The sequence below is a fragment of the Pangasianodon hypophthalmus genome, chromosome 19 (assembly GCF_027358585.1).
Source record: "Pangasianodon hypophthalmus isolate fPanHyp1 chromosome 19, fPanHyp1.pri, whole genome shotgun sequence".
In the NCBI taxonomy this organism is placed as follows: domain Eukaryota; kingdom Metazoa; phylum Chordata; class Actinopteri; order Siluriformes; family Pangasiidae; genus Pangasianodon; species Pangasianodon hypophthalmus.
The window spans coordinates 7,924,081-7,950,944 of NC_069728.1; the positions used below are offsets into that span (position 1 = coordinate 7,924,081).

Consider the following 26,864-nt stretch of genomic DNA (forward strand, 5'->3'; position numbering starts at 1 on the left):
GTGCATGTTGTTGACACATGCCACTAAGCAGTTTGTTGGTCTCTCTCCACCCTGTCTATCAGTGAAGAGAGACCAAGATAGCTGCAGCACTGAGTAGCTATTATTTAGGCAGTGGACAATTCTCAGCAATAACTAACATGGGAGCCACTTTTAAAATACACCTCTCTTATTTGGACATCTGTTTGGTTAGGTACTTTGTTCTGTATATACCCTAAGCTTGTTATACTGTTGTTATTTTTAGTTTTCAAATAATGACTTTGTGTCATCAAATGTGATCACTGGCTCAAGACTGATTAATTCCCTGTTCATTTAATTACATTATTGGCTTAAATCCTTTAAAGAGCTGCCAGTCAGGTAAGCAACCCTGAAACTCTGGAGTCCATTTGTCCATTATCTGACTAAATAAATTTAAAAAGGGCCAAACTTATTTTGGTTCTAATAATATACAGGCAACAGTTTCCACTGGTTTGTGGGGACCATTAAGTCTTTACAGTAAGCCAGTGTTTGCTGAAATTTAGACTGATTTCATTGTTAGTTTGTTCATTTATGTTGTAACAATCCTTATCTTTTTATAGTTTATTATAATTATTTATAACACACTTAAATACATGAACTGTTCAATTCCTGTCTCTATGTGATTAAATCAGAAAGCCAGGCTGATATTTTCATATTGAGAGAGCTGAAGGAATCTAGGCTTATTTAAGGTTTAAGATATTTCAAGATACTAGAATATTAAGAATATTGTAGAGAATACAATTCCACTAAATCTACTTTGAAACAATGAAAAAAAGATTAACACCATTTTTCCAAGCATATATTTATTCTATTTAATAAACACAAAGCGTATTGACAAATAAACCATTAAAGTTTAGTTCCATAAATACAGTCTGTCCAAAAATCTAATCAGGTAAGAATTTAAGAAAAACTGCAAGAAAGCCACTCTGTTTGTATTCCTGAATTACATTTGCCAACAGAAACCAATAGAAAAAAAAAAAAACCTACTGAGTGAGAGAAACAAATCCACTCCCACAATGTGCCACATTTCACCACTTAAATCTGTTCTTCTGTTGGCATTTCTTCACTGAAAGAAGGAGGAAACAAAGAAATTAAGCACTAAAATGATTTCATAATAAAACGGATGGAAAATTTCAAGAAATCCTAAAACACAATTAATTGCAATTGCCTTATGGGCTCATCCAGTCTAAAATGTTCTTACAAGCTGCTTTGTCTTCCTCCTTTGTGCTTAGAAGCCAGTGTTGTTGTCTTTGTTCTTCTGACCCTTTGGCATGTCAAAATGAATGCCATTACTTCACAGAAAATAAATAATTGAATATAAATCAAATATACTAGCTTATTGTTAAATATTCTATATTTAATATATATTAAATATACATACACTAATATACTATCAACAGAACAGGATGTTATATTTCCTGTTATCTGTACACAATAGGTATGGACCTTTTCTGCCCAGCTTTCGCCAGGTCCTCTGTCTGAGAGACAGCTGCCTCTTTCTGTGCGGAGACAAAAACTCTTGCGCATGGTCTGTGCCAGATCCCGAGGTGTCCATCTCCACCTGTCTGTGTCGTCGTGATTTGGAAGCCTATGATGAAATTATCACACAAAGCTAGAAATGAAATGAAGCACATTGTCTAATGAGTTAAGAGGAACATAAAAAGGTTGAAAAATAATAAGCAGTCGACACATAATAATAATAATAATAATAATAATAATAATAATAAAATATCAGTTGTTACTGCCCAGGCTTTTGAATAATAAAGGAGTACTGGAGTATGTTGCTATGCAAATCAGTTCTAGTCACCTAGAGGTGCGACACACACTATTTATGATAAATTGGTAAATATAAGACAAACCGTTGCTAGATGCCCATAAGACTTTGACTTTATTGTAGCCAGTAGATCTGCCCTGTTGGGGCACTGGGGAAAAAATGAAAGGAGAAAAACAATCTGATTCACTCTGATTTGAGTCTAAAGTTCCTTTAATTGGTGGGAACATTAACAGTCTCAGATACAGATTGTTGTTGGCCAACATGGCTGAACATACCTCTAACGGCTGAGTGCTCTCCTCTGCTTTTGTTCCAGAGTTTTTATTCTTCTGTCTCTGGATGAAAGATGCAAATAGGTTGCAAACACTTTTAAATTATTCAAATAAATTCCAACGTTTAGCAGTCACAAGCAATGCAAACATGTGTGCTGATAATGGACTGTATAGACTTGTGTGAACGTCTCCACAGACACTCACTTTGTTATTTTCCTGCCACTGCTGAAACGCACGTGCACATTCCTTAAGTTGCACGCTTAGGTTGACTGGTGTCACACTGACCGTGGCGGACACGTGCAGAGCCTGCTTAATCCGCTCATAATGAGCCTGCACATTTGTAATTTCCTGTAAGAACACACATGTATTAACATAATATATTGTGAATGTCATAAGAAACATCTTAATACACTTTTAGAAAAAAGGGTCTTAACGGGTTAATGGGTATATGTGCATCATATACTTCCAGCCATTTTTGAATGGAAAATCCTCTGTTGTGGGGTTCTACATAAAGACGGAACCTTTTCCTGGGAGTCTGTTTTGTAGTGTTGCGCATTTCTAAATCAGATTTAATGCATTTCTAAGTTCTGCTCTTGTATTCCTGATACCATACAGACAGATTTCCGTCCCAAGGATTTCACTTGTAACAAAACTCTTCACTCACCTCCAGTGTACCTGGATTAACCAGCTCTGTCACTCTGGCTCGCTGGTCCTGGAACAACTCATTGATTCTCCTGTTTTTAAAACGGCGCTTTGCATCAAATGTGAGCTGGTGGTAAGAGAAAGGATATGGCATATTGATAGCCAGTGGAGTCTTTCCATGTTAAACTAGTACCTGTTCCTTTACGATCAATCTCTGAAAAAGGGAATACTTTATACATTATAAGTGAAGTGGTAAGAAAAATTCCTGGCATGATATTCATTCAAGATTACTGTTTTGGATGCACCATGACATTGGCTTACAAATTGTTCTCAAAGGTGAGGACACTTAAACAACAGTAAGTATTTGTCTGCTTGGTTAGAGAAACTACTATAATATTTTAGGGACAGGATTGTCCCTTGACGTGAACCTGGTTGGGCATGGCGGTATAAAAAAAAGCCTTATCAAAAACAAGCTTCCTGTAGACATATACAACATCCAGATGCTGACAGCTGATAGCATCTGAGACAAACTTCTGTATACACATCCAGTCCTTCAGTGCAATCCAGATCTGTAATGGGAAAGAAGATATGCATAAATCCACACTAACAAATGAGACAGAGGGATTATGATGACAATGTCGGTTGCAGCACCTTTTCCTTTGGCCAGGTAGGCTGTGAGAAGTAAAGGCCGTAGAACATGTACAGTGCCCCCACTCGGATCTGAAAGCTGTATGGGGGCAAGAAGTAATCATACACTGTGGTAAAGACGAGACGGCTGAAGGGTCTTTTCTCGTAGTTTGTGGTCATTCCACTAGAGGGATGGAAGGATGAAAGAAAAAAAGAATCATACAACATATAAGGCATACACAGATTTGTAAATTAATCATATGAAAAATGGTTAGGGTTTATATCCATAAAGCTTTACATTAAAGTTGTGTAGAACATACCAATTCTTGCTAAGCTTCCTGTAAAACATGTGAAAACTAGATTCCCTAATCTCCAGTGTACACTATATACTTAAATCTGCAATTTTAAAAACATTGTGGTCTTTGTAAGGAATAAAACACACAGGGTACGCTGCAATAAGAAAAATAATCAATGGTGGAGTGATGTGAAATTCCTATAACAGCATGTCCAGTGTTTTATTCCTCACACACTGTGGCAATCTATATATATATATATACACTGTATATACAAACATATACACACACATACACACACACACACACACACACACACACACACACACACAGAGTCAGGTCCGGAAGTATTTGGACAATGGTGGAGTTTTTATGATTTTGCCTTTATACACCACCACAATGGATTTGAAGTAAAACAATCAAGATGTGATCGAAGTGTAGACTTTCAGCTTTATTTTTAAGGGGGTTTTCACAAAAATATGGCATTTACCATTTAGGAATTACAGCCATTTTCAACGAAGTACCTCCATTTTCAGGGTCTCAAAGGTATTTGGACAAAGTGACAATTGTACATATAACCATAATTTTAATACTTGGATGAAGATCCTTTGCAGTCAATGACTGCCTGAAGTCTGGAGCCCATGGACATCAAGGTTCCACTGAGTTTCCTCCCTGGAGATGCTTTGCCAGGCCTTCACTGCAGCCAGCTTCAGTTGCTGCTTGTTTGTGGGTCTTTCTGCCATCAGTCTTGTCTTCACTAAGTGAAAAGCATGCTCTATTGGGTTGAGATCAGGCAACTGACTTGGCCATTGAACAATATTCCATTTCTTTGCCTTCAAAAAGTCTCGAGTTGCTTTCGCAGTATGTTTAAGGTCATTATCCACCTGCACTGTGAAGTGGTGTCCTATCAGTTTTGCAGCATTTGCCTGATTCTGTCAGTTTTGCAGCATTTGCCTGATTCATCATTTGCCTACTTCTGTCAGCAGCCACATCATCAATAAACACCAGTGAGCCCGTTCCATTGGCAGCCATACACGCCCATGCCATAACACTGCCTCCACCATGTTTGACACATGATGTGGTATACTTTGGATCATGAACTGTTCCTTTCTTTCGACCATACTTTTCTCTTCCCATCATTCTGGTACAAGTTAATCTTGGTTTCATCAGTCTAAAGAATCTTATTCCACAACATTGGAGGCTTTTTTAGATGTTTTCTGGCAAAGTCTAATCTAGCTTTCCTGTTCTTGAATGTTACCAGTGTTTTGCACCTTGTTGTAAACCCTCTGTATTTACATTCATGAAGGTGTCTCTTGATTGTAGCTTTTGACAATAATACGCCTACCTTCTCCAGAGTATTCTTGACTTCCGTTGATATTGTGAAGGGGTTTTTCTTCACCAAGGAAAGGATTCTGCGATCATCCACTTTAGTTGTCTTCCGTGGTCTTCCAGACCCTTTGGTGTTGCTGAGCTCGCCAGTGCTTTCTTTTTAAGAATGTACCAAATTGTTGATTTGGCCACTCTTAAAGTTTTTTCTATCTGATAGGTCTTGTTTTTCTCATCCTAATGATGGCCTCCTTCACTTGCTTTGAGATCTCCTTGGACTTCATATTGGTAGCTCCAATCGAAAAGCTGCCAAATGCCATCTCAATACCTGATATCATCTACAGACCTTTTATCTGCTTCATTTGTCTTGAAGTAACAAGGGAATGGACCGCACCTGGTCAATTAACTTCTTGTCAGTCAATTGTCCAAATACCTTTGAGCCCCTGAAAATGGAAGTACTTTGCTGAAAATGTCTGTAATTCCTAAATGGTAAATGCCATATTTTTGTGGAACCTCTTAAAATAAAGCTGAACGTCTACACTTCAATCACATCTTGATTGTTTTATTTCAAATCCATTGTGGTGGTGTATAAAGGCAAAATCACAGAAACTCCGTCACTGTCCAAATACTTCTGGACCTAACTGTGTGTGTGTGTGTGATATATATATATATATATATATATATGTAAATATAAATGTATTTATTATTAAAAGAACTACGCATTCATACTTTTTAATTCATTTATAGTTACATTTAATATCCACGAAACAAGTTAGTTCCTATCACATAAATGATAACAGCTATAAAATTCATTTCTTCACTTACTATTTAATAAGACAAAAAAAAAGCTTGCTGTGTTGCTAAGAACCTGCAAAGTGCATAATTCATTCCTGCAATGGAAAACAGTTTTACCTCTGACCGTTGCACTAACACTGGAGACTCCTTTCAAAAATGTTTAATAAATTTTCCTTACAGAAATTTTCGCCATATCAGCGATTAAAACACGGTTTTTACTTCCATTTATTATTTGACATAGAATACCTAGTGCCTCTGCCATACAATTCCCTGTTGTTAAAAAAAATACATTTAAAGAAATACTGTTTAATACAGATTAATACAATGGCCAAAAGTGTGTGGTTCTTCTCCAAACTGTTGCCACAAAGTTGGAAGCACACAGCTCTATAGAATGTCTTTGTATGCTGTAGCATTACAGTTTCCCTTCACTGGAACTAAGGGGCTCTGTGCACAAAGCGAGCTCCATGAAGACATGGTTTACTAAGATTGCAGTGGAAGATATCAAGTGTCCTGCACAGAGCCTTGACCTCAACCCCACTTAACACCTCTGGGATCAATTAGAATGATGACTGCGCCCCAGGCCTCCTCACACAACATCAGTGCCTGACCTCACTAATGCTCTTGTGGCTGAATGAGTAAATCCCCACGGCCACGTAGGGGATATATAGTGGAAAATCTTCCCAGAAGAGCGGAGGTTATTATAACAGCAAAGGGGGATTAAATCTGGAATGGGATGATCAGGTTTCCACATACTCTTAACTATATAGTGCATAAACGTGTGATCTGTCTTGCAGCCAGCACTGCTGTCAGAGCTGTGCAGTTACAGAAAATTAATCAACACCACCTGACCAATCAGCATGGACATTTCTAAAGTGCTGTGATACAAACTTTGTTAATAAATCATATTTTCATTTGTAGCATGAAATTAAGCCTCACCATCGCCAAAATCACAAACAATATTTAAACACAGTTCAGTCAGGCCTTACTAAAACACACTGGAGAAGTCCATAACTCTCCATATGGCCGCAAACGCTTCATATCGCACCGACTCCGTCTGCTGGAAGCGTCCCAGCAGCTCCTCACAGTCGCTTTTAAACGGAATCCAGTGGACATCACACGTTTTTGTGGCTTAAAACAATAAAATACAGCGTTAAAACAACAGGCATTATAAAGCAGAGAGGAACACAACCACCCAACTCACCCGCCGCCATCCGGACCGAGAACTGACAGGTGGGCGGAGCCTCGGCGTTAATTAGGCTCACCTGCTCAAACACGTTCGGAAGCTCGAGCTGGTGGGAGGAGCCTAACGGCTAATTAAACAAACACATTGGTCATGTGACTGAACAATTTGTTGGTCAGTCACATGAACAACAAATCTTGGTCATGTGACTGTGTTTTGTCTGGGAAACTTACTATTGCAATGTGCAGAGACCAATAAATGTTAAATAATCATCGAAAGCTTAATATAAACTTATCGTTGATGTTACAGCCGGAACTACTGTCAGAGCCGTGCACACCTTCTGACCAATCAGATTCGAGAACTCATCCGCGCTGTGGTAAAATGATGTGTTAATGCACCAGATTTTAAACGAATATACACTATGTAGTATAATGTTCTAAGATTTAGAACACCTGATCATCACACCCATATGTGGCTCTTCCCCAAACTGTTAACACAAAGTTGGAAGCACTTGATGTCTGTAGGTTTAAGATTTCCCTTCACTGGAACTAAGAGGCCATGAAAACATGGTTTACCAAAGTTGGAGAGGAAGAGCTTGACTGTCCTGTACACAGCCCTTACCTCAACCCTACTGAACACCTTTAGGGAGAACTGGAACGCTGACTGCACCCCAGAATAACCTAATCTTTGCCCTTGTGCTGCTTAGCAACCAAAGCTAACTTTTACCAGACTACATTGCAAGGTGGAAGAATTGTTTATTGCAAATAGTATGAATGATAAATTAAATCATTTACTGACCTCTGACATTTATAGTTTTTTGCGGCTGTTTTATTAAAGCAATAAGGCACTCAATGGCATTTGTTAGTTATTTTATCATGGGTAAAGGGAGCTTTACATATGATAAAATCACTGTAATGCATGCTCTCTCATGGCTAACTGCTTTATCATTTAACATAAATTCTAAGTTGACATTCAACAATGTCAAACCATAAATATCTCCTAATGCTTATTGACAAACACTTCATTAATTGCTTTTTAAAAAAGGCATCTAAGAAAACAGTTACCACAAAATATTCTGGTCCACAATTATCCTTTAATGATTATGCAATAAACAATACATTTAGTGTTAAGGAAATGTATGTGTACAGACTGCCAAAATAAATGAACAGTAGAGTACAACCACCACAAAAGCGAATGTTCATCCTACTGCAAAATATAATAAAATGAAAATATCTGCAGGACAAAGTCAACTTATGAAAGCACAAGGAAAACATACCTTTGTTTATCTGAGCATTAATGTTCTATATACCATTAGACACTTGAATAACTGTTATCAGCGTTGCATGGTCACGCTACATTACGCTTCAAAAGCATAATATTAAAATCTACCCTGCTGGATGGCATGGGACAAGCATTAAGTGTAAGCATCTATTAAGACAGAAAAAGTGATAGCTAAAAATATAAAAATTTATCACATAATTAACCTCAACATCTGTTTCAACCTCTTTGAGATGTGGGATGTGAGAAACTCCATATTATAGACATTCGCACATTGCCAAAAATGTCACAATTTCAATTCTTTTGAATTCCCTTTTTGCACATTTGCGAGAACAGCTTTTACCTGTGCGCAGTGGACTGATGAACTACACAAGTATGTCCATAGCAATAAGAATATGAATATCTGCCATGGAGACTACGGATGGGGAAAAAACAAGCACTCTTAAATGTAACCGTTTACAAACAAAACTGATAAATGATAAAAGAGAAAACAAATATGGTTATAATAATTGTTAAATGTAAATTTTTGTAAAAAAAAAAAAATGGTTTGTATATTGCATGAGCTGCTGGTATTCTATCTTACGAAAATAGTTTATTGTGCGACTTTAGCTACAATACAAAATGCTTGGGAAATGGGTAGACAAAAACAGAAGGGACACAGAGAAGGGAGAAGTGAATATCTGTGTTTAGGGAAGTGTGCGTTTAGCATTAAGGCTCTCGACTTTGCTCTTGGTCATAGTGGAGGCTACACTCCTTTGCCTTGATTAGCAAGAGAATATATGCCTCTAATAATCATTAAGGATTTGGCCTCCAGGCCACTGGTATGAGGGACGCCCAACAGAGAGCGATGGAATATGTAGGGACAGTCAGCAGACCGTGAACAAGTGGGGCAATGGTTCTACTTTGGAAGGTAATGTGGGGTAGAGTAAGGGCATACAGTGGGATACAAAGGGATACAGTGTCCGGAATTGCTAAGCAAGCTAGACTCAGTTAACTTGGTCCAGAGCACGCAGCAGCTCCTCGCCCTGCAGCAGGGAGTGACGGTCCTGAATAGGAGCGTTGACCTCGCAGTCGTAGCGTGTCAGTTGTGGTAACCCTCCACTGCTCTCAAATGAGCTGCACAGCAAACGACTGGCCATATCTTCAGAGAAAAACAAAAAAGCCATTACTTTTTAAAACAACAAATAAAAGGCAAAGCAGGACATAACATAAGAATGCCTATTAATCTTTCAGTATGAGTGATAGAGCTTTTGTTGTTGAGGGCAGTAACAGAGGATCACTTTGTGGTTCTTGTCACTTACCAGACGGTAGTATCAGAATGGTTTTGTTCCCACCAAGCAGGCCTGAACCTTTAACCTCCAGCACCTTGGCCCTCTTTCCAGGCTCAACAGCTTCATCCATAGATTGGAACAAAGCATCCTGGAATAAAGGGCACATTTAGTGTATTTGCAAATGTAGACTTAAGATTTTATTTTAGTACTATCTAGCAAAGTTTGATGACTAAATGTTTACCACTGTTTTAGCTTTAATTACAGCTATAAGCATTAAAAAAAGCATACAGTTAAGGATTACTATTTTTAAAATAGTTGTACTAGTCAAACAAACAAGAATATTATAAGTAACGATTAACACTACTGAAAAATGGAGAAGTACATTATTTTCAGAAGCCAACAAAGACATTTTCATCATTTTCAGACTTTCACATCCTTTACAATAGAAACTTTCATAACAAGGCTGTTATGAAATGTGTCTGATAATAAAATGCTATTTAAAAAAAAAAAAAAAAGAATAACAGAGCTGTAGACTCACCAGCCCGACAGCCTGAGACAGGGAGGTAATCTCCAGTTTCCTCTTCCGCTGGGCATTCTGAACACTTAACAGCTTTGTAGAAAGCTCCTGGTCTTCCACTTGCATTCTGGAAAGCAAGAGTTGCTTTATTATTGTTAATGAATATAATGAACAATAATATGAATATAGTATCTTCTAACATCCTGCTACACAAACATAACTGTCTCTGATAAACGTCAAAATGTCTGAACATTTCACTTGTTTTGTATTTGCTGGAGCATGATTTTGGCATGGGTTAAGATTTTAAATACAGTTCAGACAAGCAGCAGTGTTTATGTATTTTAGTCAACTAAAGTGAAACAGTTTTTCTAACTGAAAACCTAATGTTTTATTTTTATTTTCTCCTCAAATTTCGCCAATATGCTCTTCAAGCGGTCCCAAACCACAAATACAGTATTTCCTAAGTTTTGTTATGCATTTTATCAAAAAGTAACTTTTGAGTAATTGATTGTACTCTAAAGGTGTTAGCATAAATACACAGCTCAGAAAAGGCAGATCTTGCAGTTTAAATAGTTCCACCCTTGTCCAATCAACCAGTTCTGACATTTTTATTTGTAAAATATTTTGTTCTATATTATGAGTACAAGGTACAAGTTCATCAGGGAAAAAGAGGCTGTTCCTGAACATTAGTTTTCATCACCAAGATTAACACTAACAACACTGACCTCTTGGCCAACGAGATGCCCGTCTTTGGGGTGTTGTCAAGGGCTTGGGAGGGCTCACTGACGGGTGCAGCAAAGATGCTGCTCACCTCCTGCAGAAGGTGGAGGGGGGAGGGGACACGGGATGATGGCTCTGGTTTTATAGAGCCGTTGGAACTGGATGTTGAAGATGGACGAGTAGGTGACTGCTGGAAGAGGGAGTTAATGTCAGAACCAGTCTGAGGACTAGAAGGGAGTGGGTCCAGAGAGGAGGGGATATGCAGCTGGAAGTCATCATCCATTGGAATATATGGGGCGAGCATTTCGAGGTCAAGATCACCCATTTCCTTGAAGGCAGAAAATGAGACACTTTAGAATGTGCAGCTTATTCAGAGAAAGCAGAATTAAGTGTTGCATGTACAGCGGCAACTGGAAAATGTCTGTCAGTCTTACATGTGTGTTAAATTGGGTGTTGGCCTCTGTGTCAGTAGCAAACATTTTCTCAACCAAATCCAGTTTAAATTCGGAGCCAATATCTGAATCCACATGGAAGTAATCTGCTGGACTGCTGGGCTGCAGGGAGAGAGCAGGAAAACAATTTCAGCATCATGTCAAACTCTTTTTCAATCATATTGGCATAACTATCAACACCAATAACTGAGAATTGAAAAGTAAAATTCTGTACAAGTAGGCCTGTGAAAACATTAGTCATCATATGAAGTGTCTACCTCTGAGGAACTGGCGGAGCTGGAAGGAGTACTGGCAGTGTCTGGGGTGCGGTGTGATGTGGAAGAGAATGAAAAGTCCCCTCCTCCAGGCTCCATTTTAGCCAAAGCTGGAGATGGATCGCTGGGAGCCAGTGGTGACAGGGGCAAAGGGAGTTTCTCACTGGTGGAAGGCAGCATGACATCATTGTAGAGGGGCACCTCCTTCAGCAGCTGCATCTCAGAGTCTGAAAAATGTTATCAGAGGTTTTGCTGTAATTTTCTTGATGGTGTATAGTGTAACTTCGGCTCATGCTTTAAAGCTTAACTGAAACAAATCATTTTAGGGAGAGATTTTGGTTCATCATACCAGATGACTATTAAAATCACTTAAGTCATCAACTCTACAACCACTGACATATTGTCAAATGTTGAACATACACTAAATGGCCAAAAGTTTATGGACACCTGAACATCACACCCATACATGCTTTTTGAACATCCCATTCCAGATTTAGTCCCCCTTTGCTGTTATAATAACCTCCTCTCTCCTGAGAAGGATTTCCACTAGATTCAAATCACAGTGTTCTAGTTCATCCTGAAAGTGTTTAATGGAGTTGGGGTCAGGGACCTGTGCAGGACTCTCGAGTTCTTCCACTCCAACCTTTGCAAACCATGTCTTCATGGACTTCGCTTTGTGCACAAGGTCACAAAGCATGTTTGGGCCTCTTAGTTCCAGTGAAGGAAAATCTTAATGCTACAGTATAAAAAAACATTCTATACAATTGTGTGCTTCCAAATGTGTGGCAACAGTTGGGAAAAAACAACAAATGGGTGTGACGGTCAGCTGTCAACAAACCTTTGGCCATATAACATACATATACTGTGCAGAAGGGGCGTATTAACCTGGGCTGTCGAAATCAAGGGAAATAATGGTGTCCCCTGCAGCTGGAGCCAGAACAGTGAGGGCTTCTGGCTCATCCTTTAGCTTGTCGTACAGGCTCGTGGGGCTCTCCACAGAGCAGGTCAGCTGGTCCTTCTTGAAGAGCTTCATCATGTCCATAACTGAACTGTCCTCGTGCTCTACTTGCAGCTCCTCCTCCTTCTCCACAGTCTCCTCAGGCACATTCTGTTGCAGAGAAAGAACCATGTCCTCCTCCACAATACCACTGTAAGACATATCAGTGGCATCACAAAGATTACATTTCACTGCAATACATTTAATAGAGTGAGCAAAAATGCAACCTTAGGCACTGGTCCTTTTACAGATAAAGTGAAATTATGTCTTACCTGAGAACATAGTTGACACACACAATGCACTGTGGCTGGGAGTTCTTGGGGTTGTAAATGACTGTGGCTTGAGTTTCAACCCATACATAGCCTGCTTTCTTGGCCAGCATTCGATATTGGCCTGTGGTTGCCTGGCCCTTTGCAAACACTGAATATGGAGAAGGAAAATCTAGTCAGGCGAATTCTCTTGGCACGAAATAATTTCTTATCCTTTCTTATACTTTTGGTAGTTTAGTGTGCAATTAGCATGTAAAAAACATTGATCACTGCAGTTTCTTTCATGTGGGTGTCAGCATTATGATTACAAGAGAACAAGAAGTGTCTTCATCACTAAGTAGCATATAAATGACCTAAGGAAACTTACAATTATGATGTGTCTTGTTGAGGTGATCAGAGTCCAGGGCATGGTAGTATTCATACACAGACCTATTTAACAGGTCATCTGGTTCATGTCCCATCAGCTCTGTGATTCTGATAGACAAAGAATAAGATTACTCATATATAGGCCCAAGAGAGATAGCAATTAATTCCTGGTACATTCAGAGAGTACAGAGCATTATCGTCATTCTAGCCATATACAACTGTACAGTAAAACGAAACAGTTTTTTCCAAGTCATTGGTCAAGATATTATAGAAAATAATATTATAGATTATATAATACAGAGATTATTAATTCCAGTGAGGCTTCCCAGTTTGCATGTGCCAGAATGTTAAAATGTCTTTCACCATCGTAAGGATATAATTATTTAAAAACACCACTAGGTGGTGATAAACCCAAGGTTTCCCCACAAGAACAAAAAAAATTCATGACAGGACAACAGAAAACATGGCTCTAAAGTACAATTGTATTTGTTTAAAAAAATTAACTCTCTTCACCTCTCATCACAGTATGAGAACTTCATGTCCAGAGTATGGCGGCTTAGGAAGGTTTTGCTATCCAGAGGCACCTCAATGTTGGAGGGGTGAGGGATAGGCTCACAGATCAAAACCAGATAAGTAATGGAGGGCTCTTTAAATCCACCGTCCCCAGAATTGTCACTGTGCTCCTGAACACGCACATGTCCTGTGCAGTGAAGAACCTGAAAGACAAAACAAATCAGTATCAGCAAGAATGAGCAAGGATCATTATTTTACATTTTCACCAAAAGTAAAATTGCCTCAAGGACTAACAAGACAATAGTTGAAAATCTCACAAGATGTACTATTCTGCTAGGTGAGCCAAATGAAAATAATACGCTGTGCTAGTGAGAAAAAGTCTCCCTTTTCTTGCTGATGTGTGCCTGTCCTAGCTAAGATGTAATTTCAGATACACACTGAAATTTTGACCACAAGATTAAGGTGACTTACTCTGTACCTGACTCACAATGTTTCCATGGTTACACTCTATGTACCATGTGTACATCTGAGCTTAGGAAAGTATGGTGTAATTAGTAATGAACACAGAGACTTACTTTCCAAGTGGCGGACTTGATGTTGACAGTGCGTCCTCTACTAGTGAGTGTGCACTTCATCCGCAGGAAGAAGCTTCGCTCTGTGTTTTGCTCCTTGGTTTTCTTGGACCCTACACAATAAGCAAGTTACACAAGGTCATTAGCTAAACTCTACTTAAAAGAAATTAATTAATACCAAAAGTAACCCCTTTAATTGGCTACCATGTAATGACAATTATATGAGGTGAAGTGAGTGGCTCACCAGTTCTGTGCACCAGCATTTCCCTTACTTCCTCGTGATCACAGGGATGTGCAAAGTCAAAAATGCTGTGGCCAGTCAAATCAAACTGAGAGACAAGGAGATGAACAAACAGCATTACAGACAATCTGAGAACATAAAAGCTACAGGGTTTTTGGGTAAATATCTACCTGTGTGAGGCCCATGCATTTGCAGACATTTTCAGAGAGATAGACCATGTCTCCATCCTCAGACAGCACCATTAGGAAGCCCTCCAAGGCTTTCAGGTAGAAACTGTTGAGCTGGCTCTCCAGCTCAGACTCTTCCTTTGCTTCATCTAAACACAAAAAAGACAGTTCAGTCTGACTACTTTTATCATTTAGCATCAACCGCATTCTTTTTGCATTTGAATTATTAAATTTCCTACAACACGATTACTAGCAGACAGCTGTTATACTGCTTAAAGATGCATCATATTGAAACTTTCTATAGCTACTGCTAGTATTAGTTCTTCTTCTGCTTACTTTCACGGAAATGTTAGATAAGAAATGTAGAAAATATTACTGACATCTGTAAACATGTACCCAGCAAACAGAGGCTGTCTGAACCCACTACCCACATTTTGATCATATCTCAGTAATGCTGATAGCCTTTGACTGATATACCAATTGCAAGTGCCATGATGCAACACTATGATTTAAGTTAATTTGTTACGCCACTTAACACCTTTGCAACATAAATGTCTTAACTAGTGATGTTAATAATTAATCTTCTGCCAAAAATGGTTGACAATGGTAGTGTAACAGCACTTGCGCTTACCTGCAACACTGCAACATGATGACATGCATAGAATTTTTTTCAAATAAAAACTAGTAGCTGTGTGGACTAGTAGCTCCTTGTGACTTTTCATCCTAATGTATAGGGGTCGACCAATATGTTTTTTTTTCCAGGGCCGATACAGGTACTGATTATTAGTAATCAAGGATCAGATGTCATCAGTAATCAGATGACCGATATTTGGGGCCGATATTCATTTACCATAAACTTGATGTTTGTAGTGTGAAAATTTTCAAGAATGCAACTCTTACTCACAACTAACATTATATGAACATAATGTTTAATGCTAGAACATTATAAAAAATAAAGTGCTTTGAAAAAAACTGTGCGAAAAGTATACTAATGACAGTAGTCATCTCAAGATGTGTGTGTGAGTGAGTGAAATTATATGACCGAGTGCACTGTACTTTTTGCCAACTGCGTTGTTCAACCTCAACATGTTCTTACCTTTCCTCTCACTGTGGAAGTGAATGCAGGCGCTGTTTCATTCCCACGTTTCTCACAAACACCGTACAGCGCTGCAGGACGGGACATAGAGACAGACTACAGTAGTGTTGGTTGGTTGTACTCGATGCACCATCCACATTCCAAGCAATCCAATAACGCTGTGGGAGGGACATTGAGCCAGACTACAGAAGTGTGTCTGTGTTTCTTTTTTTTTTTTTTTTTTTTTTTTTTTAAATCGTGGTGTCAGATATGCACATACATAACAAAAAATGCTTTTATCGACAAGGAAACAAGTTCAAGTGTCGATTTTAATAATTGGAGAAGATGCTGAATATCGGCTCCAGTTATCAGTTGGGCCAATAATGGGTCGACCCCTACTAAGGTATTGTGGATGTCGATGTGGCGACGAGTCCATATTAGCCTATGCACGTTAAGCTTAAGTTATACTTCAGCTGTGGATTTTTTAAATTTCATTTTCATTTTCCTTTAAAGTCAATTGTCTATAAAGATATGTTTACTGCTGTCTTGTGTTTGTCAATTACTGATGTCAATTATTGACCAAGGAAATCCCTTAAATTTTGCAACCCTAGTCTTAACAGCTTTGGACTATCTACAATCCCCCTGAAAAGGTTTCACTTGATGCAGGTAACAGTACTGAAATGATTGTACACATCCACTGGCCCTTAGACTGACCAGATTTCAGCAGTTTTCTCATGCGCAGGTAGCTGATGGCGAGTCTCATGATGGAAGCCTTGTCCAGGTGGGAGGTGACATTGTGGGGCAGGGGCAGTTGGTGTGCGAGCTCGTAGAAGACCTCAGACTCCTTGCCCCTGCGACATCGGGCCGCATCCCTGGACTTCTCCTTCCTGCGCTCCGAGCTCACCCTGGAAAGACAAGAAGGGAATTATTTTAGCACTGCCCCTACAAGACTCCTGCTAAGCCTGACTCAGACATGGGAAGTAAATGCAAGGTCATCTCAGTTTTCTTCTGCCATTTGTGTATCCTCGTATATGCAGTCTTTTTGGCCTACCACAAATGCATAAGAAATAAGCTGTCATTGGTATTGGCTAGATGTGGTGGAGTGACGGTATCATAGAACAGATTGTTTGTCAAGACCAAAGGTTGATGAGTTATGGCCACAGTCAGTTTCCAAGTTCACATTGTAAACAGAGAATAACATTATACAACGCAAGCAAAACGAGAAGTCTTTACAAGTTATTCATCTGGTCAGTGATCTTGTTCCTCACATACACTGCAGTAAAGCCAGATATGAAAATGAATGTTTTCTCTGAGCCTTTAAAGCAGAACTTTAACCAACTTGCGGAAACAACTGCATAGGTCTACTATGTCTATGCTTCATTAATTAAAAACATCATAAAATATAAAATTGCATTAAAAAGATTTCAGTGTAGTGGAAAGCACACTGAGCGATGAATTGTACTTTAAATAATAATAACAACAACTAAATATTTTTACAATATGTAAAAAATAAAATAAAAATACAATTTATATTTCACCAAACAGTAACACACTGTAAAATGTATTTAAAAAATACCTTTAACTCAAGAATTCATCATAACAGTTTAAAATAAAATGTATTTCGCATAAGCTTTTACTGACTGGCCCAACAACTTCCTTTTGGCTTCCATTACAAGTGAGTTTAAAGTACAAGGAAATGGTCTGTGGCAACCACCCACATGCTCAACTTCGGCATGTGTCCATGTGGAACTGTTTTAAAAATAGCCCCCTGTCTTTTTAGTCTGCTTCAGAAACTGAGGCTGAATGAAGCAGGAACCAAATTTTTTTCCCCCAAGACCTGCCCAAAAGTGCCCCACAGAACAAGTGAATTCGTCCCCAAGCGGCCTTAAGTGACCCCATTACAAAATTCAGCCATTTTATGGTTATGAGTAGAAAATGAGTAGATCACACAAGAACACTATAAACCATTTCGCATGTCTAACAAGGTAGGCTAGCCAGCAAGTACACAGACGTTAAAGCTAACATAGCAGCAAGCTGGTGTAATAATGGTTAGTCATCACTGTAGACACATCAAAATGGTAACTACCACAGCATGTACATTTTTTGGTAATGAAAGCCATCCAGGAGCAGGACACCACTCAATCTGGCAACACAGAACTAGCAGCTGGCACTGTTTGAGGGGTGGCATCTTTATAATCGTAATTTGATACTTGTTACTTGTTAATTAAACAATCTGTGAAATGTAGTATTTTCATAATGACACTTTAAACCTTTACATTGCTTTACGTAACCTTCAAAAATAGAAACATTTTTGCTTGAAATATTTTTTAGCCAAAACATCCCTCTCAAAGTTTTTTTTTTCTTTCAAGTTTCATATGTTCTGCCATGGAGCTACTCCTAACAGTGCTCACTAGGCCATGTTTGAAGATTCAGGAAAGACGCTATGCACACACTGGATTCGCAAGACACAAAATATTCACTGCCCACGTACAGAACTGTATTCTCCTAGCCACAATAACCTCAGACAGTCTTAACCTACAGCAAGGTTTGTACAGGGTGGCTGCTGTCCTGTGACTGAAGTTAAAATCTTCATTCCCTGCTCTTTAATAGTCCATGGAAAAAAACAGAGAAATATTGAGGCCTGGTGAAGAGAATTCAGGCTGCTGCATTCTGCATCAGTTGCAGTTGAGTACATGTTGTACAGGGTAAAGCTGTACTCCTATTTAATTCCAGAAACTATTTGCACTATGTGTGTTTTAAAACAAAATGAAATTAAATAAACTTTTATTTGCACGCATGTATCGAAAGCATGAAAAACCAACTTCATTTGCTTCATTTGATAATTTGGTGATTTAACAATTCTCACCCACCATCACATGACAACTTCCAGCCAACACGGGAGAGAAAAACAGCATCTCTTCCAATTTTGCTCTCTTGGACTCCCGGCCACGGATGGCTCTGGCACAGCTGGGATTCAAACATTATAGTTATCTTTTCTGATGTCCTGAAGCCAAGAACAGCTGTGTTTCTAACACATCACTTGGGGACCTTAGCTGCGCTATGAAAATAGCTCTGCTTTCATGTATCACTCTTATTTCCAGTATTGTACTTCATTACCGCTGTGAGCTGCATGCAAATGGTACTGCAATAAAATGTCCATGCATGACAGTCACACAAGTGACACACAAAGCCACAAAATTAAGGTTAAAAAAAGAACAGTTTTAATAATTTACTATGTTAATATTGGTGGTCCTAATTAATTAGTTTGTTCACGATTTTCTCCAAGCAGAAATGTCAAGTCTTCAGTCTAGCTTCTGAGTTGAATCACGAGACAGTCAATGTGCGTCAAAAGTGCGACTAATCATCATAGTTCCTTCGAAGGACAAATTGTGTCATCAGTTGGTGTGCGTAGTGCCACAGGCAGCAAGATGAGAAAATGAGTAGCATAAGAGCTGTTTCATTACTACGAACCAGGTAGAGTATATAATATCTAAACTTGCATATTAAATGAAAAAGTAAATAGGCAGTGTGTTTTTCACGCTGGTGACTGCTATATTAGCAACCACCTTGCCTACGAACAGAAAACTGAAAACCCAGACACATAATTTACTTGTCTGGGGTGCCTGGGATAGCGTTGTCTCACCCTGGTACATTCATTTCAGTATGTATCTGCTCAGTCTTGTTATATATCAGCTCTGGGCAATAAGCTTCCATTAAGGATGAGCCAGAACATGCTGAGATCCAGGAGTTGCATTTATCAAAGTGTGCATAGAATAAGTTCTAAATCTGTTCGTAACGACCCGTCAATACACACAGTACACAAATTGCCAGACACAGTGGACGGTGGTGAATCCCACACATTCAAAACTGCTCTGCCTTTTGCATGACCACACTCATTTGCAAAATTACCATATATAGTAAACAACTTCTTGTAAAAAAAAAGATCCTGCTCATGGTACTCTTTGTTGCGGACAAGATAGAGCATGTCAAAATGTCTAAGATTATGTCTAAGCTTCACCAACAGTGAAGTAGAATAAAACAAAAATTGTTTATCTGGCACTTTTACGAGTGGTTTGTCTAAGCAATGAATATGATTTTTTATGGCTATATGTGTGCATTGTCCATCCAGCCATCCATCCATCCATTTTCTGTACCACTTATTCTACACAGGGTTGCAGGGAGCCTGGAGCCTATCCCAGGGGACTCGGGGCACAAGGCGGGGGACACCCTGGACTGGGTGCCAACCCATCGCAGGGCACAGTCACACACACACTCACACATTACAGACAATTTAGATATGCCAATCAGCCTACAATGTATGTCTTTGGACTTGGGGAGGAATCCGGAGTACCCGGGAGAAACCCCCTCAAGCACGGAGAGAACATACAAACTTCACACACACAGGGCGGAGGCAGGAATCCAACCCCCAACCCTGGAGATGCGAGGCAAACATGCTAACCACGAAACCACAGTGTCCCCCCGTGTGCTTTATATTGCCCCAATTACATTTAGAAATATCTAGTAGGAGGGAAAAAAAATTAAAGAAGATGGAATTTCCCATGCAGAGGGGAATGAAAGCGTCATTTTAAACCTGTAATAGTAAGATGCTTTGTATGAATCCGAGTTCTTCCCCAAGGTTAGTTGTCCTACTCATATTACAAGCAGAACAACAAAAACTTGCCCCCTTACAACGTTCATCAAGGTGCCCTATTCTTATCCAAAGAGCTAGAAAACCATACTTGCTAGAACAATGACATAGCAGGCTGTCAGTAGCCTGCAAGTATAGGGAAGGAAGTGCATCAAGGCTGCCAACACACTGCCAGGAAGAAAAACAGAAGGTATAGTAATTAGAAAAAAAGCTTTGATACAATAGCAAGAAGGAAGTGACGTGAAACACATGAATGAGCCTATTTGCAAAGGATATTGCAAAACATTAAATTTGCATGAAGCATCTGTTAAGGTTAGGTTACGAACTTCACTAACAGATGAGGGAATATACATAAAAATTGGAGGGTATTTAAAAAAGTGAATCTTTAGTCTAAATTCACGTTTCCTTACTAAGATGGTACTAAAATTAACAAACATTGTATATTACAGACTATACTTTTTAAAGCTATCACAACAGATTGGAGTTATAAACTCCATATTGTTCAATGTTAATATGAGATATTGATTTAAAACACTAAAGTAAAACAGTTGCCATACTGCCATTAAACTTTGATAAGTATGCCCACTGGAAAACAGATATTTTGTAAATGAACAGATATTATTACATCAAAAACATATTAATACACTGGCAGAACACTTTGTTTTAAACTTAATAAAATGGCATGAGAGCAGTTTTTTTTTAACTAAATATTTTTACATTTCTACTTATAATTAAACTGTTTTCCCAAACATGTAGCTCGCTTGTGAAACTAGTGGTGAGATGATCAGGAATAGACATAAACATAAAATATTTCGTAACTCCTGCAAGCCATTGCACTGTTTTAATTAGCTAGCTAAATTGCTGGTAGTCTACTTGTGTAGTGGGATTGTTTTCTGCTTAGGTGCTGAAACCCAGACATTGTGCTGTATACAATATTGCAGTATACAATATTTTTATGATTTATTTCTGAATTAGAAATGATTCCAAACTACTCTCTAGTGTCTCTCTAGGGTCATTTCATGCTCTGTCACTGTACTTAAGTGCAGTCAAATTGCCAAAGTGTCAGCTCTTTATGTGCCGGTAATTATTAACAGTGAACTGTGCTGTATAGATCAATCATATACGTCTTCATGTTTTCAAATTACCCCATTACACTGAGGAAAGGTTTCAGCCCTAGAAAAGTAGTTCTCTATTTTTTGCAGCTTTCACTCTGGCACAACACTTTCGATGTAATGTGTATGTTATGCATGCTGTTTATATTTGTAAAGGCGTTGCATACAGGTACGATGTTCTCCTAAACAAATTAACAGTTACACCTAAAAACAACTGAGTGTTTTTATGCCCTTTGGTGGTATTGGTACCACAACATGAATCTAAACAGTGACTCAGAACCCATTAGTTTAGCAACATGGAGTGAAAGAGAACCATAACTCTTACCAGTGGTATAGATTCAGTTAAACACAGTCATTTTAAACACAAAATGTGCTAATCTATTTTCTTTGGTCTGGCACAAAATAAATATTTTATATATTTAATATTACAATTTGAATACATTTGTCTACTTCATACAGCTCCTCAACACACCTTGAAAAAGCGGAACAAGAAAATAAAACTTAAACTGTTTCCTCTAAAATAGACTCATTTAGCATACAATGTTTTATGCTTGCCTGCCACAACCTTACAAGAGCGTTTCCTCCACTGCTGCCTTTTGACAGTAAACGGAGAAATCAGTTCTAGCCGTTGGCTCTGGCTGTCAGAATAATGTTTCACTGATCAATTGCTAAAATCTACATTGGAATATATAAGATCTCATGTTCTACTAGTCAGCTACCTCAAATCTAAACTTTAGGACAAAGCCACTAACTGGGTGCCAGAGACAACCAAATTTAATGTCCAGGCTCCTTGCCTGGAGGACAAAGAAGATTCAACAACCAGAAAAAAAAAAAAGAAAAATCCCTACTCCCTATGTGCTTTGTGGTGGGGCGACACACCTTAATACTGTATAACCCGCCTGCTGCACTACACACATCAGTCAAGGGCTAACTTGGTCTTGGCCAAGTCCCATCCACCTGTCCGTTATCAATAACAGAGGGTGAGGAACACATGCTTTCTACAAGACACATGAAGCCAGCCAACTGCATAACAAACTCAGGAAAATGCTATCTACCGTCTTATGCATACATTTGCTCTCTTGGACTCACGGCCATGGGTGGCTTCAGCATTGTCAGGATTTGAACCCACGATGCTTAAACCGCAGCATAAACCCGTCATATAACCCTCCTGCTAGTACTGTACAGAGTCATCTTCCATTCACACACAGAAGGAAAATAAAGATGCCAGACTCAATTATTATCTTTTAAGTGTGGCACAAGAAGAGAACATCACGGCTCATAGCAAAATATTGACCAACAAGTTCTTGGCTTTTTGTCATTAGCACAAACACAATGTGCAGCATCAGACACATAGAAAAGGAGATAATGATATGGCTACACGCTGCCGTCTTAATTTGCTTCGCTTAGTATGTATTAACGCATTTAACTAGCTAACCACCTCGCTATATATTATTACATTAAGTTAATTACCACATTTTACTCTGGGCAACCCAATCACTGGACTGGGAGAAAGCACACTGAAGCTTTCTCATGCTCGGTAGGCCAGCTAATAAAATTGTAATTTGTCTCTTGAGACACTGGGTGTAGAAAATGGGTCCAATACAGTATAGTATAGATGGCATTCAAACTTGTACTTTAAATATTGCTTTTAACTCATCCAGTTACTAGACTACAAATATTTCTTGCAATGCCCATCACTGCTTTGTACGGTAGTAAACAGAAAAATAACACGTCTGTTAAAATTACACAGACATCTTTCTTATTTACAAAGTGAATGCTTAATCCCATGGGACAAAGTGACTTTCACATAACCTATTAGGGGGAAGAAAAAAAAAAACACAAGAACGCATGGTAGGCAAACAGTGGCAGGATTATCCATCAGTAGTGGACACCAACCTCAAAGTGTTGAAAACTTAACAAGAGGCTGTTAAGTGGCTTAGGAGCTTAGTTGTATTTATGTTAATCACCTAGTAGTCAATGAGACCACACCATTAAAAAAAGGCATCACACCCAATACAGTGTGGCGACACTAATCCTAACAATAAGAGAACTCATGTGATGCAATGCCTAAAAACTTCAGTAGGGAGTGCGTGTAATGTGCTCGTGTATGTGTACAAAAAAATTCCTAAATGGGATCAATGCGGTACTACAACTTTTACTGTTGGCCTTGACCTTAGACACACATAAAAAAAAAAAAACAACAACAAAAAAACACCCAAATAGAGGAAACTAAATAGGAAGTGTAACAGACAAGTTACACCTTTTCCTGGTAGTCATGAGGAAAAAGTCTTGCCACAAGACTAAGCAGGAAATTGCATTGACGTCAATGCCTATGCTGAGTAAGATACGAGTGAAAACCAAACACATGTCAGATATGCATATGGCACATAAAATATGAGATAAATGATCATTTCAGAATAAAATCACTCTTTCAGAAAATAAACAGGTATTACACATTTACTAAAGTCATTTAACATTCACTCAAACTTCCAGAGTCAGTAACAGATGATGATTATTATTATTATTATTATTATTATTGTTATTATTACTGTCATTATTATTATTATTATTATTATTATTATTATTGTATTAAAAATAATAATAAGAAGAAGAACAGCAGCTGGCTATTATTAACAGGCTAAGATTACTGTACAGACTTCACACCAAGGGATGCCACGCAGACATACCTTGTGAAGATAACTATCACAAAATATAAAGAAACTTGCTCTTCATCTTCGTCTAAAGTCATTAATGTTAATAAAAAATCCTTAGACTGCAAATATAAGTAATATACATTTAGCTAATTAGAAATAATATAAGAATAGGTAAATTCATATACTGTAACAGGCTAATGGACACCGAGCTACAGTTCATATACAGTATATCCAGTATTGTCTACATTATTATTTTTTTTATTTAAAAAAAAAATACAAAAAAACAAACAGTTTATTTCACTCAAAAATAAAGCATTTTACCAGACTGTCTCAAAGCACTGCCTGTCTTGTGTGCTAACTTACTGTGATGCAAATGCTTTAGACAGACCTTCAACACAAAATGGCGACCCGGCTAAAAGAAATGTTGTTTGCTAACTTAGAGTTAGCCTGAAGCATCACTGCTAACAGCAGCACCGCAGGCTTACACGCATCACACCGCACCGCATTTAACCCACTGAAGTGTAACACAAGCGGAAAACCGGTCACTCTACCTTTTCTTTTCGGGGACAACTCCAGTATCCATTCCTGGGTGAAACCTCTCAATGTGTAAGGTTTTACCCCAAACCACCGCCGCAACAAAACAAGTGGCTAAGCTAGCTGGCTCCCAAAGCCGACAGAACGAAGGACGTGTCCAGCTGTCTTTACAAGATATGACTCAAGGTTTCCCCCAAAAAACACAGAGGAAACACGGCAGAAACAGTCTCTTATCCGATATTCTGATCAGTCGAATTGAAGAGGGAGGTCGACCCTCTAAAAGCCTGAAGGTCAAAACATTTGTACTCCAGCAGTCGGTTATCTTCGGAACTGAGTTACAGCGAAGCGACGCAATGTACTTACAACTACACTCTACGGTGCGCGTTCATGAATCGGGAGCGCGCAATCACATGCTTCTCTGGCATGGAGACAGGAAACGTCACTAAAACCTCTTAACTGCAGCTCTTTGCATAGGCTCCATAGTGTAGGCTAAAGATGGAAACAAAATGAACAAATTTAAAATGGATAAAAGACATGTCACCACAGTCTCTAAGCGCAGGAGTGACATTGACATGAATGTGGCATGGAGTGTGAGTGCTCATATACAGCTCAGTGGTGATCCTCTGGTGGTCCCTTCACACTGATGGATGAAGTACAGGGCACCTGATAAAGAGTGCATAGCAACAGATGGGCTACAGACAGTACCTCATCAAAAATCAGTGTGGGGATAGCAATTACACACACACACACACATAAATTTGCGGCTTTCTAGAAATAAATGCTTTACATTATCAAAATTATCTGCCAATAGAAAAAGACTATTTAATGACTGAATTTAATTTTTAAAAAAAGGTCTAGAAATAGGTTTAATAATCATATATTTTTAATTGTAATCCTATAATAGATAATTCTAGATATTTTTTTAATGTATTCAAGGAATTTCCACTTGCTATGTCATTTTTTGCAGTGTAATGCTTTTACAACATAGACAGGATACAACTGTGCAATTGAAGGTTAAGGACCTTGCTTAAGCAACCAACAGTTGCTTAAAATCTTAACCACTGAGCCACCACTGCCCCTCTCCCACCCCAGTGAAACTGATCTGAAATCTCCATAGTCTCTTTCACCATCAAAAGCTGCATACAGTGAACAAACCTTTATTGGGGTTTAATACTTTTTTTTTTTTTTTTCATTTAGCAGGCACTTACAGTATATCCAAAGTATCTTACAGTTGAGCTGAGCAGATGAGAGTTAAGGGCCTTACTCAAGGACCCAACAGTGGAAGCTTGGCAGTACCAGGATTCAAACTCACAACTTTCTGATCAGTAATCCAAAGCCCTAAACTCTGAGTGACACATTTACATTTACATTTAGATTTATGGCATTTGGTAGACGCCCTTATCCAAAGTGACCTACATTTATCTCATTTATACAACTGAGCAGTTGAGGGTTAAGGGCCTTTCTCAAACGCCCAGCAGTGACAGTTTGGCGGTGCTGGGGTTTGAACTCAGTAGTCCAACATCTTAACCACTGAGCTACCACTGATCTGACACGGTAGGTGAGGTGTACCTAATAAACTATCAACAAAGTGTAGTTATGGATATCACAGTTAACCTTCACAATCTACATTTAAGTCATCTATCAGCAAAGGCTGTCAAGTATGCCCATGCCTGCCAAGCTGACTTGACAAATGTTGCTGCTCCAATCCAAATCCATGTCCTTCATTTCTAACACGCCCCCACCTGTGTAATGCCATCCTCAGAAATGGCACTGCTTTTCAAGTACACATACTGCACATCACTCACTAAGGTTGACTGACCTGTCAGAGACAAGGATAAAGGGATTTCTGTGAACAGATTTGTTTACAAAGGTCACACATTTGATCCATCTGTCAGCAGTGTTATTAGATAGTGCTAGGAAATTACCAATGACCTTCACTTATTCCAGTGACATTCATAAGACAAAATATTTTGCTCTAGAACTAATACACTATTTTAGACATGTTTTTTTCCTAGCATTCATGTAAGTGGAATAACTCACAATGGACAATACACATAAGAAATGACTAGAGAAAACCCATTCTACACTGTCAATTCATCATGCCTTTACTCTTATCATGCCATACTCTTTGAATAAACGCAAACTTTACATCACTGATATTCCTAGGAATATTGTGGAATATTCAATAATTCTGTAACTGAAAATGAAATACCATGGTACCACTGTATCAGGGAATTGATATGATGGAAATGAATAAAAATGCACAACTGCAAATCCATATGAAACTATCTAAGCATGGTAAA

At 38.6% G+C, this 26,864-nt stretch overlaps 2 protein-coding genes across 3 annotated transcripts; both read right to left on the reverse strand.

The window, feature by feature from the left end:
• Nucleotides 1-810: 810 nt before the first annotated feature.
• On the reverse strand, nt 811-7,841 carry snapc1a (small nuclear RNA activating complex, polypeptide 1a). The gene is made up of 11 exons (XM_026944615.3): nt 6,943-7,841; nt 6,728-6,869; nt 3,352-3,511; nt 3,129-3,269; nt 2,723-2,827; nt 2,263-2,406; nt 2,065-2,121; nt 1,875-1,937; nt 1,462-1,603; nt 1,217-1,279; nt 811-1,081 (listed from the first exon to the last, which is right to left on the reverse strand). The coding sequence occupies exons 1-11, from the start codon at nt 6,950-6,952 to the stop codon at nt 1,044-1,046; spliced, it is 1,065 nt and encodes a 354-aa protein (XP_026800416.3). The 5' UTR covers nt 6,953-7,841; the 3' UTR covers nt 811-1,043.
• A 153-nt stretch (nt 7,842-7,994) lies between these two features.
• On the reverse strand, nt 7,995-24,958 carry hif1ab (hypoxia inducible factor 1 subunit alpha b). Of its 2 annotated transcripts, XM_026944348.3 has the most exons (15): nt 24,579-24,958; nt 16,328-16,518; nt 14,542-14,687; nt 14,375-14,459; nt 14,134-14,243; nt 13,559-13,761; nt 13,047-13,153; nt 12,683-12,830; nt 12,299-12,561; nt 11,417-11,640; nt 11,142-11,261; nt 10,713-11,035; nt 10,009-10,114; nt 9,501-9,618; nt 7,995-9,340 (listed from the first exon to the last, which is right to left on the reverse strand). In XM_026944348.3, the coding sequence occupies exons 1-15, from the start codon at nt 24,608-24,610 to the stop codon at nt 9,186-9,188; spliced, it is 2,331 nt and encodes a 776-aa protein (XP_026800149.1). In that variant the 5' UTR covers nt 24,611-24,958; the 3' UTR covers nt 7,995-9,185. The 2 variants fall into 2 exon arrangements, with proteins under 2 accessions (XP_026800149.1, XP_026800151.1); XM_026944350.3 differs by lacking the exons at nt 16,328-16,518; nt 24,579-24,958 and adding an exon at nt 15,635-15,707.
• Between the last annotated feature and the right edge of the window lie 1,906 nt (nt 24,959-26,864).

What these genes read in the sequence shown, in the direction of transcription:
- snapc1a (XM_026944615.3), bottom strand. An exon ending in GCGAAAGCTGGGCAGAAAAG is followed by an intron (nt 1,280 to 1,461) that starts GTCCATACCTAT and finishes GACATGCCAAAG; the next exon opens with GGTCAGAAGAACAAAGACAA. An exon ending in GGAGGAAGACAAAGCAGCTT is followed by an intron (nt 1,082 to 1,216) that starts GTAAGAACATTT and finishes TCCTTCTTTCAG; the next exon opens with TGAAGAAATGCCAACAGAAG.
- hif1ab (XM_026944348.3), bottom strand. Translation starts at nt 24,610, where the DNA reads ATGGATACTGGAGTTGTCCCCGAAAAGAAAAG. An exon ending in TTCTCATACTGTGATGAGAG is followed by an intron (nt 13,154 to 13,558) that starts GTGAAGAGAGTT and finishes TTTGTCTATCAG; the next exon opens with AATCACAGAGCTGATGGGAC. An exon ending in CCTTGATTTCGACAGCCCAG is followed by an intron (nt 11,641 to 12,298) that starts GTTAATACGCCC and finishes AACATTTTTCAG; the next exon opens with ACTCTGAGATGCAGCTGCTG.